Source organism: Sceloporus occidentalis, unplaced genomic scaffold (assembly GCF_023333645.1).
Source record: "Sceloporus occidentalis isolate IW3139 unplaced genomic scaffold, rSceOcc1.0.p SCAF_15, whole genome shotgun sequence".
NCBI classification, from domain to species: Eukaryota; Metazoa; Chordata; class Lepidosauria; order Squamata; family Phrynosomatidae; genus Sceloporus; species Sceloporus occidentalis.
In genome coordinates this window covers 17,771,608-17,793,272 of record NW_028316995.1, presented here as the reverse complement: position 1 = coordinate 17,793,272, position 21,665 = coordinate 17,771,608, and the positions used below count along the sequence as shown (strand labels likewise).

At 37.4% G+C, this 21,665-nt stretch overlaps 1 protein-coding gene across 1 annotated transcript; it reads left to right on the top strand.

Moving 5' to 3' along the window:
* The first annotated feature begins 2,252 nt into the window (after positions 1–2,252).
* On the top strand, positions 2,253–21,118 carry LOC149303344 (two pore channel protein 1-like). Its single transcript, XM_089481533.1, has 19 exons — positions 2,253–2,348; positions 5,216–5,334; positions 6,004–6,118; positions 6,848–6,976; positions 7,534–7,650; positions 8,246–8,364; positions 8,732–8,833; positions 9,214–9,340; positions 9,987–10,188; positions 10,719–10,863; positions 11,564–11,749; positions 12,134–12,198; positions 13,804–13,891; positions 17,476–17,545; positions 17,863–18,082; positions 18,294–18,384; positions 19,985–20,098; positions 20,286–20,392; positions 20,973–21,118. Exons 1-19 carry the CDS (start codon positions 2,253–2,255, stop codon positions 21,116–21,118), a joined length of 2,358 nt encoding a protein of 785 aa, XP_089337659.1.
* The last annotated feature ends 547 nt before the right edge of the window (positions 21,119–21,665 follow it).

Genomic DNA, 21,665 nt, shown 5'->3' with positions numbered 1-21,665 from the left:
ATTATACTACCTTACTTACTAGCAGAGGCAGGCGCTGGATGGAGTGTGGTCATCAGTGAGTTTATCTATATTATCACTGATACATGTCACCTTTTTTTCTCATCCTTTATGGGGAATTACAATCCTCTAGATTGTAAACTCGTTTGAGCAGGGCCCTCCTCAAATGTTGTTCTGTAAGTCAAATTTTTTTTAGGTACCATTATTTTAATCATGTCATATAATTTATTATTAAAAAATAAATTATGTTGAATTTTATGTGGAAAATATTTTACCTAATTCATTAATTAAAAATAATTAAGTGTTGCGACTTGCATGAGGTAGATTGCCACCTTTTTATACCAGGTTCTTGATTTCCTCAAAATAAGATAGAGCTGATCAGAAAAATCTACACCCTCATGTGCCTCATATGAACTAATACAAACAGGCATAGGTTACGCTGTGCCTCGGACATTGACTGCTGGAAATCTTCGTCATGGATGGTGGATAACACGTGAACATCCTTTTAATCTTTAAATATTAATTCTAGCAGTTCACCTTTGCTCAGAGTCTCAGGACTCGTCTGTGCAAGTTGTCTTAGAAAGTCTTAGCGATTTTGTCTCACTGTACCCCAGGCCAGCGTCTCAAAGCAGTATAACATTTGCAGTAAAAGGACACTTGTGTAAAAATTATCAACATAAAAGTGATACCCTTTATGGAACAGGGGAATCATTTGGTCCCAGACACTTTTACCGCTTTGGCCCAGAAAATCAGGACAACCAGAAGGGCCAAGATGGTGACCTTTCCCCTAATGTACCCTGAAGGCAAGGGTATTGCCGCTCTCGCAACGTTTGTAGAACTTCACACCATACCGAGAGCGCTCTGAGGGGATAAACTGTTTAAAACCTTACTGCCCTTTATATTCATTAGCGACTTGTCTAAACAATGTTTTGTTGGTGGGGGTCTACACTTCAGAAAATGTACCGCAGCATTTTTTGCTCTGGACATGGTTTTGTAGGGTTGGTGCTCCAGTAAGTGCAAATTGACAGTTTCTTCACAAACCCCATTAGCATTGTAAAGGACCAGATTTTTTTTAAGCTCAGGGACATCAGTGGGATGCCAAGTATTCTCCCTGGCTGCAAAGCTACCTTGATTGGGCAGGGAAGGGGTTAACAAAATTTATGAAATACATGATTGTATTAACAATTTACTTCTCTCTGTCACTCTCCCTCGCAAAATGCAAATGAGGAGAGAGGGGCAGAGATCACCATCAAAGCCCTTGTCTGTAAACACTGCTATAACTGCAACCAATGCGATCACTTCTATAGCGATCATGTGATGCAGAAGCATCACAATTTGCTGTTACTAATCTGCCTCTGATGCGAGCCACGCAATTACAGCGAAAAATCTCTGAATGCTTCCGCTGCTCGTTCAAGCTCATGACGTGACAGCACCGTCATCAGTCATCAAGGGAAGGATTGCCATGACGGTCCTGGCATGTCATCGATCGTTAAGGGGTTAAATATATCTTTGAACTCTCTACTCCTATATTATTGTCATTATTACCTGCTACAAATGCTCCTGATTGTCTCTTTGAGGATGATGGAGTTATTTCCCTAGTTTGTTGTTCCACAAAACATTAATTGCACTCTGGTATGTTATACAAATGTTTTTAGCAAATCTGTTATTTAACATTTATTTTTATGAAAGTTAACTAACATGAGACAAGACAATTGAAGGTTCCTGGCAAAATAGGAATAGTACTTAATTAAACTAAACTTTGATGAAGCCCTGTTTCTAATGGTTTATTTTCAAAATCCAACCTTTTCCTACTCTTTAAAAGCAGAACTCCACTGGCTTCCTCTAACTTCATACTTAACTGCAATTGTAGATGTCTCATTTATGTCCAGTTCTAAAAAAATATTCCAGCTGCCTTAAAAATGGTTCATTCTGTAATTTTACAAAAAATGTCTCGGAACAGGAAATCGGAAGCGACCAGTTAAAAATGTTAAGTAGCAAAGGGTTAAAATAGCCTCCTACAGCAGTGGATTTCTTGTGCTGTGGAAGGTGAAACCCGAGCTATTCCCTAATTTTTGTCAAGCTGTTTCCGTTCCGTCACATGACTTCTCCCAAACTTTGTGCTGCAGCTAGAAGACTAACTAACTGCTCGATGATAACTCGCAAGAAAGGGCTGCGCTCGCATGGACTCTGTTCTGGCCCAGATTATACCGTGAATATAGCAAGAATCCATTTTCATCTCATGAGTTAGAGCGAGAATGTCAGAAACCGGAGCAAAAAGCGATGTTACTAGCAGTGCGAATGCCAGATCTGAAGAAGTGTCTTCCTCGAGTGAAGATGAGCATCCTGATGAGGTGGGAGTAGAGCGCTTGCACGCTTGCTGGGATTAGATTGCCTGGATTGCGGGGGATTAGTGGTTAATTCCCAGGAATGATCGATGTGTTACGGCAATGATATAAATGTGTTAAACCATGCAGAAGTGTGGATTGCGATGCTAGATGGCGACAACTAACAGTTTGGTTTTAATTAACGCCTTGATGGATATATCCTGGGGATAGGGTTTTCGGGAGTGAATCTAAAAGCAATTCTTTTGTGTGCTTCCTTTTTCTTAATCCCTTTCCTTTGCTTTATTTTTGTTACTGGGTTATTATGCTTTAATTCCTTGAGTGCTTTGCCTGTCTCTCTGGCGCTGAAAGGGTTAAAGTGACCTGCAGATAGAGACCAAATAAACTTAATATAAAATCTATCGGTTTTTTATATATCTATATATATATATATATAATATATACACACAGAATGAATTCACTTTTTCTTGTAATTGCTTTATGGAATGTTTTTATTAACATTGGAGTTGAATCAAAAATGTAGTTTTCTAGCAAACTAGAAAATGCTAAAATTCAAGTATATTACTGAACGTGTGGCTATACATAATAGCCATGGAATGGGGATCTCATACGGAAGCGTGTATGATGTATCATCCAAAAATACCGCAGAAATATGTGTAATTCTAACGATCATTAATGTGAGTATTTTTTAGTTTAGGATTCCTTAAATATTTTTTATTATCTTAATTCTTAATGTTTTATGTAAGAGATAAACTTCAGAAAAGTTTCGACAAGCTATTCTAAACTAATATTTCCAAAATGTTATATAGGGACGGTATGGATGGTATCTCATCTGGAATTCTGGAATTTGCTGAAACTTAGATTTCAACGGCCTTTCCTTTCAACTTCCTTCCACAATACTATCCCCTTCCTGGACTTTGTACCGTGTGCATACTCAGGGATTTATTCCCCCACCGGCAAAGCAGATGTGTCCGCGGGAGATTAACACAAATATCCTATGGATCTACTCAACAGCGAACGTTATTTATCTAAACAGAGGCTTACATTCAGGACTAGCTGTGATCAGTTCCCATGTGACAGATGGGAGTTTATGGACCATGTGATTGTAAGGGTTATGAACCAACACCAATAAACCATTTTTTTTTCACATAAACCTTTAATATTAGAAATAAATAAGACACTGACAACTTTGTATTGGATAAACAGGCCATGGTCTTTTTATTTAGCTTACAATGTATCATTAATAAACTACATACATCAACAAAACTTTGTAACCATAAAAAGCACTCTTGGCCCAAGCCCCAGATTGCAACCACACTTAACTACTTAAAGACCAATCGCCCTAAAGCCAGGACAGTCAAATATTACCGGTTCACCCCCTTTCGGTTAATTTTCTTATTTTTTTTTTATAAAAAGGGGCAACCGCAACCCAATAAAAGCCACAACAAAAACATGGTTCTCCTGCTATGCTGCTGCTCACCAGACGTTACAACAGAGGTCAGTGCAGACAGCTAGCAGTTCGCCGCAGGTGTGACAGAAACGCACCTCCACAGGTGTTATTTATAGGGCTAATTCCCACCCTTTGCGCAGTGCGAGGCACCCGCGAGCACAAGGCAGTCAAAAGCACGGTAAACTAAGTTGCTCGAGACACCCTCGAGCGCAAAAGGCATGGCAAACTAAGCGGCGCAAAGCAGTTAGAAGCTTCTACCTTTTTTCTTTTTCTTTTTTCATGTAACTACTGACCTTAACCTGTCATCTAATCTGACCTCTAAATTACCCCTCTATCCCCACAACCACATGTCGCCCTGACTGCTAAATTGAGTCAGGGCTTTTCAGATTTACTCCTTTATGTCCAGTAGTACGGATTATAGTATAAACGAAACAGGGAATTGGTTTCTATCGGATAAGTTTATTTTCAGGGCCCACATCTGTATCTGGCATTACCTGATTTCTCTTATGTATTAAGTAATACAACCTCAGAATCAAGTCCTACTAACAGACTATGATTTAACCAAAATAAAACACTAACATTAAACATTAGACACAAACAAAATACCAACCTTTAAAGAGGGAGTGCTTTTATACTGTAAATCAGAACTAACAAATGCCATGATGTGTAATATGCCAGACTGGCTGGGAGTTATGGGAGCTGGACTATCAACTAACCCTAGCTTTAATAAACCCTAGCAAAAAATACATATATACACATTTGCCGAAAATAGTATCTGAGCTGCCATAATTAATGTCAAAGAGTTGCGTAAATTAACTAACTGTGATATAACTTGTATATTAATGAGGTTATTATAAAAGTCATGTTAAAATTTGATGTCACATTGTCATAAAACTATAACCGTCTTTCAGTAGTTGTCTGTTGGTACAGTTCCTAATATCACATAAAAAGTATGTGTGTGTAATGTCACAAATAACACTTTTACTCAATCTGAAAAAAAACAATTTAAGTTTTTTTTCTTCTCTATATAATGGGGTTTATTTATTAAAGGGAAAGTTTGGAGGGGAGTTATGTTTCAGTTCCCTCGCTTCGTTATGAAGAGCCAAACCTGGCAGATTTCACTAGTTAGGTGGACCAACCTGGCCCTGTTTTAAGCATAATTCAGTTTCACTGACTTACCTACACATTATGCAGGGTTTCCCAACCAACTTCTGCAGCAGAAGCTCGCTGGGTTTGGACCTTCATACTGTATAAAAAAAAAAGTCAAGAGCTGAAACACAACTCTGGTGACAACCCTTCCATTAGTGAATAAATCCCAATATTTTTTATGTTGGATCCAGATTTTCCATGACTTGAATTGTGAAGCGTAATAGAGTAACAGTTAATGCAAGTAAGTTATAGTCGGGCAACTGCACCTCTCTAATGTATTCATGACTCCCTGTCTGATGTTTCTTTTAATCAGAACCTTCTCCTGGCGGCTGCCTACGTGTATGATGCCCAATACAACAGAAATATTCCCTTTGAAACGTCGCCACGAGCAGTCAGGTGAGCGAACGCAATGGCTGTCATACGTATTCAAAAGAATTTTCACGCAACTAATGGTCCATGTGTACAAATGCCCACAAAGAGATTTAGCTAAAGATTCTCTTCTGAATTCAACAGGATTAGAAATGTGATTCATCATAAATAATAATTAAAAAAAAATGGCTATACAAGTGCGGCTGCCCATTAAGGCATAGTCCGCAAACACAAAGTATTCCCAATTTTGCTGTCGTAACCAGCAGACTGTAATGTTATGGCTTTGCATAATTTCACCAGTTATGTCAACTTGCGTACAAAGCTCATGCAGTCGTTGGTCTTGTCTTAGGATCAGGGGCAATCCTAGCTCCGTATCCCATGCCCTGCCGCTGCTTGCCCATTCCCTTATGCCCATGGCAGCACCATGTCTGAGTAAAGCAGAGCGCTAAGATGTTATAAAAGACCCCTTTTTAATATGAGTCTTTTATAACCTTACTTAAGTTGTTTAAGTTACATTTTTGTTATATTTGTTTCTTTACATTGTGTAAAAATAATAATAAAAAAATGAAGAGGTAAATTTAGTTCAACAAATTCTCATTCTGATTACCCACTCGGTAAAGCAGTGCTCCGGAACTTAAATCCTTTAAAATTTCTTCTGAATTGTTTTATTTTTATTATAAATGTTTTGTATTGTAGACTTTATTATTTTTACAACCATTGGGCTATGCAACTAGCAACTTACCTCTGCATCATTGTGGACTTGTCCTTGGCCTTGTTTGAAGAGCCTGCTGTCTACCCTCTGCCATTTCTGGTATGTATAGTGCACTGTATATAACGTTGTAATGTTGTTGAACTAGATGGATATTCTACAATTTTATTGTCTTAAATTAAATCAATGTCTCAAATAAATAGCCTCTGATTAAGATCTCTAAATATCCTAAGAGTTTCAGAATAGAGAGCTGGCAAAGTGCAAATTGATTCCCAGCTAATCCACCAAGTAGGGACTAAGAGCACAGCAAGCCAAAATAACACAATACAATAACATACTAGGACATATAGCTCTTTGTCCAAAGTGTTTGCTTATTTTGTACACATTAGTATTATTTCTTTATTTTTTTTAATACATCAAGGCACCATTTTTACCAGGATTTATATTTGTAAAAAAGGTATGGCTGCACCAGAGAACTATTTCATGAACACTCTCGCCTTATTGCGTATTAAAAGCAGAAAGTCCTATGGAAATTTCTCCTTGAGCATACAATTCAGTGCTGTGGACACTAATGTAGGTTAAAAATCTGGTTTTGTCTCTCTTGTTTCAATAAAAACATTCTTTCTACAGGCTTAGCGGCTGCCATTGTTGTCAGTCATGTATTATTTTGGGAGACTTTCCCTGCTCCCACTGAACTTTTTCTACCATCCATATACAAGCAGGTCGCTATGTACTTATTACCGTTGATCAGTCTTTCCATTCCTCCTGCAGTGTTAAACTAAGTTTTGGTTGTTTTTTTTTTTGTAAACAAAAATACTTTTCGGTTATTAGGTGACGGCCGTAGTTGAAGTGTTATGTCTTATGGCGTTCTTTGGTCGTCTGGTGCACTTTAGTAGAGTTACCCCACGCAGAGTCTTCTGGAAGGATACAAAGAACATATGCGTTATGGTCACTATAATGGTAAGTCATCGTTCACTTCATTTTCTATATAGGATACCTGCCGTGCTGTTAAGTAGATCTGTCCATACAGTGAAGGCAAAATTTTTCTGCTTTTGAAAAAAAATGTAGTGAATTTCTGTTTATTCTTTATATTTTAAACGGGGCTTAAACTGTTTTTGCGCTATTCTACTAAATTACAATATAAATCCGTAGTCCGTAGGTTGAACTTTTTGTCAGCTTCTTTATTACCCTATGAAATGCCTCTAGGGCTTAAGGTTCAGATTTTTAACAGGATTTTCCATGAAACTTTATATGAACACTGTGCATGCACACAGGTTGTGAGAGTATGGGGTATGTCTATAAAGTTTTCTGACTGCAAGCTTAAACTATATAGATGTTTTATATAAAAAAGTTTCAAATGTGGTCAATAGTAATCAATAGAATCTTCCCACTGATTGATGGACGTAAAACTGGTTTACAAATAGAATTCCTTTATAGATACGATCCCCGGTGTCTCTATGTGAATCAAGCCTAAATAATTTTATTACATCTCCTATTTTTATTTTCTTTGCGGACAGCTGAACTTAATCGATTTGATCATTTATGGAGCTCTAAGTATTGCTTACGTACACAGCGTTCGATGGTCAAGGGTATTACGACCTATTTATCTGGTAAACTTTGCAGAAAGTCGCCAGGTAAGAAAAACACTTTGTTCTGTTTCTCCGATTAAGCCATTCTTGTTCATTCAAACTGACAGCCTTTACTAAGCTACCCTTCTCGTTTATTAGCTAGCCTAATTTCCTTCACACGCCAGAAAGTGATTCTCCTAGAGATCAAAAATTTACACAATACTGCAGTTATTATTATTTATTATTTATTACTACCTGTGTCTATACTTACTGTTCTAAAGATGGCTTTCCACCTTTAAGTTGACTACGTAAATCAAGTGATGGAGAAGAAATTTAAGGCAATACATTGGAACAAGTGCCCTTGAAAATATGTAACAGCTTTTTGCATTGTCATTGATTGTCTTTATTGCTGAAACAGTTTTGTCTATGATGAACTGTGAACGTACTTTGGATTTGTCATTAAACCCTGGGGCGATCTGGTTGGGGTTCACCAGTATAACCGGTACAGTTGTGGGTTAGTTTTGCCCCATAGGATTAATCTTTTTGAGATGTAAATGCCGTAGCATTCTAAAATATCTTGCAACCAAGAGTATTGGTTCCAGAATGATTTCATTAAGTCTGTTTTTTAAATATATATCTTATTTTTGCTCACTCTGTACAGATACGCAGAGCATTCCGAAGTATACGCAACACATTACCAGAAATCCTTTATGTCTTACTCCTGTTCCTGTTTAGCGTTCTTATGTTTTCTCTGATGGCACTGAAACTTTTTGGATCCAGGTAGATACAAACATAATTGAACTTCTGTTTATTATTTACTGGGGTTTTTTTTTTTTAATTTTATTTTATATTATCAATTTTCTACTTGATATTTTTTGTCTCTTAGCCTAATGGAATAATTCTGAATTTACATTTTAATTAATTATAACAGATACAAAAATAAGAGGCACCAATAAATCATGGCATACTTTACTTAATACGATTTGCATAATTCCATCTTCATTTTTTGTTTTGTTGCAGTATCATGCAATATATGGTGTGTGTGTGTATATCTGTATGTATATATATATATATATATATTTATATATAAAGAATATACATATTGTTCTTTTGCTATAAATAAGATATATTTTTCTTCTTCTTCCAGAAAGCTTAAAACGGCTGAAGGAGAACCATATTTTGAAAACTACCTCGAAGGTGTATTTAACCTATATGTACTGGTAACGACTGCTAATAGTCCAGATGTTATGTACGTACATCATCAATTTTTTGGTCTACTAGACAAAATAAAATTATCACAGAAATTGTCTATATTTTGTCAATTTATAATAACGTATTTCATGTTTTCTGTTTTGAATTTAAATGTTAAGTATTTTAAATATTTCTTAACATTTTTTATATTTGTGGGGGGTTTTTGTTGTTTTTTTTTTTTTTATTTGTATTTATCATTCATGTTGATAGCAAACAAAGATCTATGTGATCTTATCAGATGCTTAAGGTCTACAAACATGTTCAAAAGGAGAGCGTTCTGAGATAACCCTAAGGAAATTATATGCTTTTTGCCTGTCAATCAGTGATTGGTTTCTGAATATATTGGCGCTTAACATTTCTATTTGGTGTGTTCCACAGGATGCCGGCCTATGACTACCATTGGTGGTATTGCATTTTCTTTATAGCCTACATTATACTCAACACCTACATCTTCATGTCAGTCTTCCTTGCAGTTGTTTATAACAATTACCGAAAACATCTAAAGGTACTTTTTTTTGTATTTAAAATGTGACATAATTTGAGCCATATTACCTTGCCACTTTTAAAAAACAAAAAAAAACAAAAAAACAATGTTTGGATTTGCTACATCAAATCTACATCGGCGATATTTATTTGTACATGTCAAAAAGGTCATATGTCTAAAAACTGCAGTAGTAGTAGAGTCACAATTATCTGAGTGTCTGTCCTAGGTGACCTGCCACCCCAGGCTTTCCATCTTTTGTCTTTTCCCTCAGATTAGGTCATATCTTGACACTCTGCATTAAGCAGGTCGAAAAAGCTTCTACAGAGGTCTGGGTCAGTTTCAGTGCAGATGTTTAACCCCCCCATTGGCCACTGTGTAGTGCACTAGTGAGGCCAGTTGCCCATTAGAGAGGACAGGGGTAGCTGTTCCCTCTCACCTGCCACTGTAGGCAATTAGTGTTAATAAGCTACAACCCATTGTTCAATCAGCACTACATATAAAGAATAGAAGAGTGACGTGTTCGGGTGCTTTATGTAATTAAACCATAAAGATACAATGGTAATTCCACTGATTTGTTTGTCACTCTTCCATTTTCTAAGCACTTGAAGACAAAATGTGTACAAGAAGTTGACTTAAATCTTGATTTTGATTGATTACACATTTCTAGAATGAGATCCGTAAACTAGCTTACATGAAGCGACGCAAGATGATGGAGGCCTTTGGTGCCGTAAAAGTGAAGGAAGGTTCAGAGTTTGTCGTACCAGAGGCCAGGTGGAAGCACCTTGTGAAACTGGTGGCACCCGACATAAGTAACTCCCACAGAGAACTGCTCTTGCGAGTATCTGCTGATGAGAACACCGGGCATGTTGGTGAGTAGAGTAAAAAAACAAAAAAAAAGCATGTTCCTAATGTGGGAGAAATATTGGTATCTCCATGCCGATAGATGAAAATATTGTAAACATTACACATTATATGAGCAAAGGTATGTGGACACCTGTTCTAATTAGATGATACACCTATATAAACCCATTGTTTACTAGTGTATGAAATCTCTATAGACAAACTTTGGAAGTAGAACGACCCATACTGCAGAGATAGGTGACTTTGAACATGACGTAATTATATAATGTTACCATTTCAACATGTCAGCGTATCTAGAGTGAAAAATAATAAAAAAAAATAAAAAAATAAAAATAAAATATATATATATATATATATATATATATATATAATATATATATATTTGTGTATATATTGAGCCCTTTTATTTTTGTTTTCCTGCTCGGTTACGCTTAGATTGACCAAAACATATTTATTTGAATGTTTGTGGCTTAGATCTCTGGTACATTTAGAATGCCAAGAGAATATCAGAAAGGAAACTGTCTTGTTTTTCACCTAGGAAAGGAGTCCTTTATGCGCCTGGCTGACCTGCTAAACATCAAGGTGATCACTATGAAGGCACGTATGCACCCCTTTGAAAGCTGGATGCCTTATTTATACAAATCTACTTTAAGTCGCTTCATCCTCAGGGTTGTCAGGCACAAGTAAGTCATATAACCCACTGCACGATTATATTTTTGCAGTTTGGTTCATTTTGTTTCTGATCAAAAAGAAAAATATATTCCTTTATAACAAAGTCAGAAGAGACCTTGGTGAAATGTCTTGGTGGAGTTGATCAAAAGGCAGTGGTCTTCCGGTAAAGGCCCCAGCTGTCACTAAGAATGGCCCAGGGAATAGTAAGAAGTCCATTGTGACTTGATTACATTATGTCGGTATGCAGTCAATGTGTCTACCAGTGATGTCAAGGCAGTGCCATGATCGATGTGCACTCTATTTTGGGAGCAGCTCTTACTGGGCGTCGTTGCGTACGGTGACCGGTGATGCTCATGGTCTCTCTATGACCAGCACCATCAGTTAAGGCTCATCCTTCTGTGTTTGGTTGAGCGTTGGTGGTTATTTTACATTCAATTATTGACACGTCTAGAATACGGACTCTTGAACTCCATCTACCTTGACATCATGGGCTAATTACTCCGTTTCAGAGAGCCCTTTTCCTACACAGAGCTTCCTACCTCTACATGCCCTTGAAACTTTACCCTTGCATATATTAACCTGAACGTTTGAGACTACTTGTATATACTTATTTTATCCAACCAGCAGGTAATTTTAATAGACACATTTTTGTTTAAAAGAAAAAATCAATAGTATTTTATAATTGTGACTTATTATTCATTTCTTTTTCAGAGGATTTGTTTATGCATTTGATGTGATCATTCTAGTGAATGCAATTTTTATTGCCCTGGATGATGAAAACCCATTGATCTCTAATGCAGAATGGGTATTCCTTGGATTATATTTAGTAGAAATACTTCTGAAGCTGTACACTTATGAACCCCGGACATTTTTTGCCAAGAACCAGTTCTGGAACTGGTAAGCTGTTTTTTTTTGTTTTTTTTTGTTTGTTTTGTTTTTTGTTTTTGCAAATCTTCATGATATGATACTCTACTGGAGCTTCAGGAATTTTAAAAATAATCACAAGTCGGGCTAGGTTCTATATAAGACCAAGTAGTCAGCAGCTGTAGTGTCTAAGTTACTGTAACTGCTCTGCTCCTTTAAAATCTAAGCACACTTCATTTTGACTTAGTTTTACACATGTATAAGCATGACAATTTCAACTACCAGATAACCTTTTATGCGCTTATATTAAAGATCTATACCTCAATGGTTTTCTTCTTTTTCCCATTTAAAAAAAAAAAATATATTAACATTCACACCTCGCTGGTACTTACTTTTTTCACTCCTCTGATTTTACAGGTTTGATACGTTCATCATTGTTGCTGCTCTAGTTGCCACAATTGCCAATGCAGTGCTGAAGTCCTGTAAGTATTCAATACCTACCCTGACATACAACATCTAGAACAACTCGATTGACCCTTTTTAATTTACATACAGACAGCAAAATGATGCACTACTTGCTACGCCCTGTTTACCCATTGTACTGCACTTCAAAATATTACCGTAGTTGCTTGATTGTGAGGATCTGGGTCCCCTGCAGAGCTGCGGGAAATCCGCATCTTAGTCTTGTAGTCAGACTTCTATTTGAGGTCTGATTAGAAGACAACCTCAAGTATGAGACGGTAATTTCCAGTCCGCCGAACAACAACAAATAAAAGAAAAAAGCAATAATAAGGGTGGTAACAAAAAGAAAATCAATAAACCTCACTATATTGGTCCATAGCAATGGTACTAATACAAGAGACAAGCCCTCAGATATATCTGTATTTTATTAATGTTTATAGATTATTAGTGAGATTTTTAATAGATGCAAATAATGTCAACCTTCATTAAAAATATACTTAATTACAGGTAAAAATACCTTTTTTTTTTTTTTTTTTTTTTTTTTTTTTTTTTTTTTTTTTTTTTTTCTTTTACATCATTGCCATTATCACGGGTTATCAGCTGCAGTCTCAAAAGCCATCAAATATAATAATGAAATATATCATATAATTTCCCCAAAACAGGGATAAACTCTTCTATATCGAAGCAGACAAAATTCAGCATAATAGAGCACCATTATATTTACCACCACTAGTTGCTGTTGTCCAACTGGTCCTTGTAGATATAAATCCAGGTTCAGTGGAAGGAAAAATAACTTTTTTTCAAATTAGGCAATTGCCATAAAATTCCAGTTAGCCAGGAGAAGATAGTAAACATAAAATTATTAGGTAATCAAAGTAATTATGACAGTAAAAATATGGTCCAAAATCTTTAAAGCCCCAAATCAAGTCTTTCTCCTGAGGTTTTTTTCTAAACATAAACTTTTAAAGACTATGCTTATTAAGATAATCTCCACCTATGGATTGAAATCCTCCGATCAGAATTATGGATATTGTTCCGTTTTATAATTAGAACTTTCAAAGCACATTTGCACAATCTTATTTCCATTATCCACCTCTGAGAGACTCTTCGGTCCTGTGGAATTTGTATTGGTAGAGATAAGTAGTTTCTACTCCCTAAAATTTCTCATACTAACTAACGATTTATTTAAGAAGCAAAGACTTTTCATCAAAACGTTTTTGTTCTCAATATATATCGAGAAAAATCCTTTATATGATTTAAAGCAAACAAGATGAGTTTGACTTAATATTGTATTTGTGTGAGTGTAATATGCTAACATATACTACACTTGCTTTCCATAAAATATCTGACAGCAGTCAAACATGTATCATGTAGCCACTAAAAAATAGCTAGCCACAATTATACTCTACAGTGTTATTAATATTAAATAACTGGCCACCAAGCTTTCAATGAAATTAGGCCTTGATGGTCCATAGCCCTCTCTACTCTCTATTTAAAAATTTCATTTTTATTAAAAAAATGGACGTTTTACATGAATGTATATTCCGAGCAAAAACTCAAACTATCTGTTTTATTGCTGGATTTGTCTCAACAAGGATGTTATACTAATAATGTTTTTATCTCAGCAAGCCAATATAACAGCCAGCAGGTCCTAGATATCGTATTCATTTTAAGGGTTCTTCGACTAATCAGGATCATCGACAGTATACAAAGGTAGAACTTCACTTCTGTTTTTTTTCTCATAAAATGTTTTTTTTATTGTGAATGTTTTTTATTTACAAAATACTATTATTTTAATAGTAGTTTATTAAAGTATAGGGAAAAGAAAAAATGTCTGTGCGCTAAGCTAGTCACAGGCTCAAATAATACAAATGTATAATATGAGGCCTACCAAACAGGTGTAAGCATGCTGCAAAAACAGTGTATTGGCTGTACAATGTATACAAAAAAAACAACAAAAACTGTCTGCGCTTCTTACCCTAATAAAGTTGGCAACAAATATATAAACATAATATAAACGAGAGGTTTTGGTTATATGAATTGGCCAAAGCATAATTAAGCTCACCCGCCACGTCAAGGCACACTCTCAATAGGGTGAGATCCGACTCTCACCTCCTACATAGTGGGCACACAAAGCAGTTTATCCCCTTAAGGACCGGGCTCTTTTTTTCTTTTTGTACCCTGTGGGACCGAGGCTGTTTTAATACTTTTGTGGTGCTTGTGTCCAGCTGTAATTTTCTCCTCACCCATTTAGTGTACCCACATAAGTTATATATTGTTTTTTTCAGGACAAGATGGGCTTTCTTCAGATACCATTATTTTGATCGTATCATCTTATTTACTATAAAAAAATAAAAAAAACATGGTGAAAAATTGAAAAAAAACAAATTTTATGACTTTTATTTGAAAAATCTTTTACTCGCCTTAAAAAGCAAGTAAAAAAACTAGCTAAATAGATTCTACTATTTGTCCTGAGTTTAGAAATACCCAATGTTTTTATGTTTTTTTGCTGTTTTTTGTAAGTTATAGGGCAATAAGTACAAGCAGCGTTTTATGATTTCCAAACCTTTTTTAAAAAATCTGGTCAGTCTGCCTCCATCTCCTCTTTGGAACATCTTTGAAGCCGGTTAACTCAATTTTAACCCCGTCAAACCATATATTTTTGGAAACTAGACTCCCCAGGGTATTCAAATTGCTGTTATTTTAACCCTTTCCATGCACCAATTATACAACTACACTTTGTCAAACTTTGTAATAGTAATTTGTTTTATTTATTTTTTTCACACAAATTGTACTTTTCTGGTATATGTCACACCCCAATGTGTGTTCAGGAACATCTCCTGAGTGCAGTGATACCCGACATGCATGGGTTTGTCGTGTTGTTTGAGATTTAAAATGCCACATTTGGGAAGTGCGCTTTTTTTTTCCATTTTGGTCAGTCTGTACCTATGCCCTATCTTTGAGCTCTGCCACTCCAATTTACCCCATGAGCCATTTTTTTTTATATATTAGACACCCCTTGGGTATTTGAAGTGCTTTTATTTTAACTCTTTGTTGAGATTTTTGAGAAATTTTAGCACTTGCTCAAAATAATAAACTTTTTTTTTATTTGATTTTTTTAATACTTTTTATATTTTTTTACACATGCTGGTACTGGATGGTTTATCTAGTGACATCACTGCATAATTATTTTTAAATGTTAGCACATTATTTTTTTATTTGATTTTTTTATTTTTTGAATATTTTACTAATCACATTGTGATTAGAAAGCTGGGCTCCATTGACTTGCATGGTTGAGTGCAGTACCTGTATTCAACCTGCAAGTGGAGCCAGAGTTCTCTAGAGGGTCTGGAGACCCTCTAGCGAACTCTTTCATCTTGTTTTTTTTCCCGGGCCGCCGCCATCTTGCTGATGGCAAAGATCACCGGCAGCTGCGGCTGTGACCGCTCTCCGGAGCGGTCACAGCCCATCCAGAGGTAAGTGTTTGGTGTCGCTGGATGCCTCCTGATCGAGGCATTCCAGCGACACCATTTAAGTTTAGGAGGCGATAAACGCTTTTAAAACGGGCGTCCGCCGCCATACAATGTATGGCGGCTGTTGACCCCCCGGGGAGGGGCCAAACATGGCCCCCGATGCCGATCTCAGCCTTGCTGAATGCCTCGACATCGAGGCATTACAGTAATGTCGTTTAAGCGAAGAAAGTGATCGTTGATCACTTTCTAAGCTTATTTAATTTTTTGACGGTAAAGGTCGTTAAGGGGTTATACTGCTACCAAAACCTTATTAATGTGTTGGGGGAGGTGCAATTAAACCTCCTCCCATTTAACCCCTGGACAGCAAGCTGCAACCAGACTGATGAGGAGCCAACAACCTCAAATATGTGCAAACAGGGAAAAGAAAAAATTTCGGTGCGCTAAGCTAGTCACAGGCTCAAATAAAACAAATGTATACTGAGCGCAGACAGTTTTTGTTGTTTATTAAAGTAGACATTTAGTAGACATTTTCTGAGTAGACAGGGTACAGTACCAACCTCTTGGAAGCACACAAGTTGGCTGACCATTTATTAAACCAAGCAGAACGTGCCGAATGGTACTTGAACTGCTTAAGGGAACTAATTGTTAAATAAGCAGCTGCTTAGAGCCCTCACCTACATAAGTGTGATACAGAAATCACGTGTGGGGTTTTAAATATTAGACTCCCTAGGTTATGCATAATTGTGCTTAATTATTAAGGATAGGGCTGTGATAAGTAATTGTGCCACTAGAATTAGGGCTGCTAGAACCAAAAGCCTTAACTGCTTGACCTACTCACAGGCCAACCTACTCCATGCTACCATGTTAGGGTTACTGTTCTAATTTAAATTAAGATTCACTGCTGTGTAGCATGAATTCTCACAAAAACTAGTCTGTGCTGTAAAATTGTAATTTTTTGTAGCATTGCTAGTTGTTATACACAAGGCCGCCATCGGTAATCTCGGGGGCCCAGTACAGCCCCCATATCCTTCCCAAGTGCCTGCACCATGTCCATCTAATTGTCCCACCTATTGCTCCACCAATGTTCCACCTACTGTCCTGCTTTATTCTCCTCCTACTGTCACACCTTGTGTGCCTCTCTGTATTTAGAATGTTTCAGCCAATCAGGGGCCAGAGTACTGGTGGTGCTCCCTTGATGGCAGCCCTGGTTATACAATCTAATGCTTAGAGAATGTACAGCTTATACACTTCCGTTCAAAAGTTTTGAGGGCACTTGGATCACTTCAACATTTCCTCCTATTTGAAAAAAAAGCCAATTTTTGTCCATTAAAATAACATGAAATACAATGTAGATGTAGATTGTAAATCACTATTATAGCTGGAAACGGCTGATTTTTAATGGCATATGGAGGCCCTTTATCAGCTACCATCAATGCTGTGTTCCAATGGCACGTTGTGTTCACTAATACAAGTTCAAGTTTGATTGTAAGCTTGCGAGCAGGGCTCTCTCCACCAAATGTATCGGTTTGTCTTAGTCTGTCAATTCTTGTCTTGTCATACCCCTTGAATTTATGTATTGTATTAAGCACTGTGTAAACTGTTGGCGCTATATAAATAAAAGATAATAATAATAATAATAAAAGGCTAAATAATCATTAGAAAACACTCTATACAATTATGTTACAGCTAGAAATTTCCACGAAAACAGCCAAGTGACCTCAAACTTTTGAACGGTACTGTGTATATGTTTCCTACATAACTTTGGATTGTTTAAATATTTTTAACTATGACCTGTACGTTTTGTATTTTTTTTTTTTCTCATAGATTTCGAGTTATTGTGAATACGTTGATCAACATTGTGCCAACTATGCTGACGTTCGGAGGACTTATTTTAGTGAGTTTAGAATTTTCACTTTACCGCATGCAGTGACCATTCCATTAGTACAACTGCCCTTTTGCTGTTCAAATTGTGGTTGTTGTTTTTTTGCTCCTTTCCTTTGATATTACACATTTCAAAAGTGTGTGAACGGAGTATTTCGCTCGCTCCATAATAATGTAATGGAATATTTGCAACTTACACCTTGGTCAACATAGGAAAACGACACAAAAATTGTTTTGGTATCCTAACTGTTCGTCGGTGTTAAGAAGTGTATATTTAGGAATATATATTTAGTTACAACTTTAACAACTTGTAATTCTACTTATTTATAGGTAATATACTATGTATTTGCGATAATTGGAATGGAAATTTTCAGCGGCAAAATACAGTTCTTCCCAGAGAACTCCACAGACCCTCTTGCCCAAGACTGTGGAGCTGCAGCATTAAAAGGCTCTGCCTTTGCCAAGGGCAGATACTGTAGGAATAACTTCAACGACATTGCGTCCACCTTTATAGTTCTCGTGGAGCTTACTGTTGTCAATCAGTGGCATGATATCCTTTTATGTCATGGGCCGTGGAGATGATGAGCTTTGAGTTATCTTTATTTGCAACATTGAAACCGGGTACAAATATAGGGAAGTAAATTAGTTTGGTGGAATCAAGCGTTCATGGAATTTACTTCTGTTGATTGGTGTTGCTGGATTCATATATATTCTGAGTAATGATTCATATAATCGGTTTTTATTGTTCCTTAAAGTAATACTTCTGGCTACTGGGTTTTCTTTGGTTACCCATCCTGCAGCAAAGCTGTATTTTGTTGCATTTCATGTGGTCATCGTCATCATGATCATCAAGTAAGTTTACTCTATGCCTGTTCAGTGTGATTTTTATCCCATAAAGTCATTACTCTGTGATTAGTGCCCTCCCAAATGCTGCTTCTATACTGGAGACCACTTCCCCAACCACAGTTTAAAATAGGGTTCATTCACTAAAGGTAGACTTGGCAGGAGAGTTGTGCCTTTGATTCTCTAATGTCAATGCTTATTATACATGCCCACACATACACATACATGCACATTCATGCCTTCTCACACACACATACATGCACATTCAGGCCCACACCCCTACTTATACATAAGACCAGAGGCGTATCTAGGGTATGGCAGCTATGGCTCGTGCCATAGGCGCCATTTGAAAGGGGGCGCCAGTGAGCGGCTTTTAAACGGCGTCTTTTTTTTTTTTTTTTTGATGCGGAGGAGAGAGAGGGGCGCCTAGCAATGGCTCGGCGCCCCTCATTCTCCTCCAAGAGGCCTCTACCTCCGTCCCGGTGCCGGTATTTCATGCTGAGCGCCGTAATATGACGTTCTATTTCGGCACTCAGCAGTGAAGCAGCGGGCACCAGCGAGCAGCTTTTAAACACTGTCTTTTTTTTTTTTTTTTTTTTTTTTTGATGCGGAGGAGAGAGAGGGACGCCTAGCAACGGCTCGGTGCCTCTCGTTCTCCCCCGCATCAAAAAAAAAAGACAGCATTTAAAAGCCGCTCGCTGGTGCCCGCTGCTTCACTGCTGAGCGCCGAAATATGACGTCATATTACGGCGCTCAGCAGTGAAGCAGCGAGCACCGCAGCAGTGCAGGAAGACAGAAGACTCCCGTCGCTGGACCTCATGGTGAGAGAACTACAAAGGGGGAGAGGAAGAGGGTAGTAGGGAAAGGGGAGGGAAAGGGGTTAGAAAGTGACAAGGGAGGGAGAGGGGGTAGTAAAGAGTGTGAATTAATGTGTGGAAGTTTGGACAGGGGCGCAATTTCAGTGCTTGCCATAGGCGCTATTTTCACTAGATACGTCTCTGCATAAGACATCCATGCTCACATACATAAACACGTGCGCACCCCCTTATCTCTCCTACAGATTTCTCTCCTCAATTCTTGGCTCCCGGTGCAACTTTAAAATTGTTTAGGAAGGGCCTTTCCAGAACAATCTTGCACGAGGAAACAGGAACAAGTGGTCACCCAGGCCCCTAGAGAGATGGGCCCCATCACAGTTACGACCCCTGTATTTAAGCCACTAGTTTTAATTATGCATTTCACAGGGTCAACCAAGCTCTTCTTGCACAACAAGCTCTCTGGGGTTGTGCCTCCATGATCTATGCTGGCATCAAGAAGCTAAAATGCAAATCTCCTGTAAACTCTCACTTTAGTGAATAAATCCAAATGTCTAAGAGGCCTAGCAATGGCCTAACCTTCCGGCCTCCATGGCCAACATGGAGACTAACTAGGCTTGGTTATACATTTATAGTATGTGTGTTGAATGGCAAGTTCTTGCAATCTAGACACTGTGTGTGTTAATACTACGATCACCTTTTAAATACAATTCCTATTTACCTGAAACCAGAAAAAAAACATAAAGATAAATTGTGATCGTTATTGTGATATATTTTTTTTTCCTTGTGTTCTGCAGTATTTTTGTAGCGTTTATTTTGGAAGCGTTCTTTGTTGAGTATTCACTAGAAAAGAGTGAAGTGGAAACTGCCATTGAGAAGAAAATCCAGGAGCTAGGAATGGCTGTGCAAGAGTAAGTTCAGCTTTTCCCTAAGGGCAACTAGGACATGAATCCAGCAACGAATGTATCTTGGTTTTGCCTCACCTGGAAAAAAAAGTATGTGTGTGTATGTATATGTGTGTGTTTGTGTGTGTGTATATATATATATATATATATATATATTATAAAATATGCATTTTTCTGGTATTGATTTATAAAGGGGAGACTCAGGAAGCCTGGTAGGCAACATGGAAAACGGCGACAGTGATCTTCGTCATTTTGGAGAGGCAAATCAAAAAGGGCTGATGTTTCGAATTGCTTCAAAACGTAAGTTTATGTTTAGGTTACCGTCCTGGTCATGTAGCCCTTATATCTTCTTAATACTGTTTTGTTTCACTCTCACTCCCATACAGTGCTCCCTAAAATTGCTGCCTCTCTGGAAAGGAGAACATTTTCCCCCTCCATTCTTCCTAAGAACAAAAATAGTCTGGAGAGGGAAGGAAATGGAATCTCATAAACCCTCTTCTTTGTGCTTTCATAGAGGCCCTTTTCACCCCCACCATTTCACCTTTTTAAACTTTTGTTCTTCTCTTGCTTATGCTATTCTCTCTCCTTTTTATGTCCCATACCTGTCTCCAGTTGTAGCCCATCCCATTCCAGTGGTGGCAAGTAATATCGTAATATTGGTAGAGTTCCTAGCGGGCTTGAATTAAAATGTCTCATCCCGAGCAGAGATATTGATTTGCCATTTGGATTGATTTATTTGTTGTCCTGCAAGAGTTCTTTGGGGCTTTGTGTAATGTAACTAATTACACAATTATGTAAAGACATTATGAGGGTTGTGGTTAAATGTCTACAACATGGGAGAACCTTTTCACATGCAGAACTTAATCCATCCATCTTTTAGGGTACCGAACAGTGGACGCATTGCTGCAGCGTATGTTTGAGGCAGAGATGCCTCTAGAAGATGAAATTCCACAGATGGACGAGATATTAAACTTGTCTCCTAATGATCTATATATTCATAATCCTAACTTTAATGCAGCTGCCTAGTTATGGAATGGAATAATCACTTTATACAGGAATCAAGGGAACCAGGAGTTTACAAAACTCGCTGCGCTGCAGGGGACCAGACAGACATCTGGAAAATATGACCTTCATCTTGTTGGTTTTTACATTTCTTCTGAAAGAAATATTTATTTTTGATATAGAACTCCTTTACACAAAAAGGTAGATTACATTTTTTGTGATTCTAGATAAGGTGCAAAGAGCAGGTCACTTCTTCCCTAGCATGTCAAATCGTAAACCACCTATCTCAATGATGAGCATAATCATCCTGCACCTTGGTATTTATAGCCAACTGGCCCCATCCTGAATAATTAATCAATAGGGTCTATTGGCAAAGGCGTATTTCAACCAAAAATTAGTTCACTCCTCTGAGCTCATGCTACCCCATCTCACTAAAGACATATTCACATCTCCATAAAAAGCATCCTGCACAAAATTCCCCCAGCCGCAGATAAACAGAAGATTATGGGAAGAAACCTTGACCTTACCCTATATAAAAGATGTAAGGTGTTTTTATGTAAAACGTATGTTA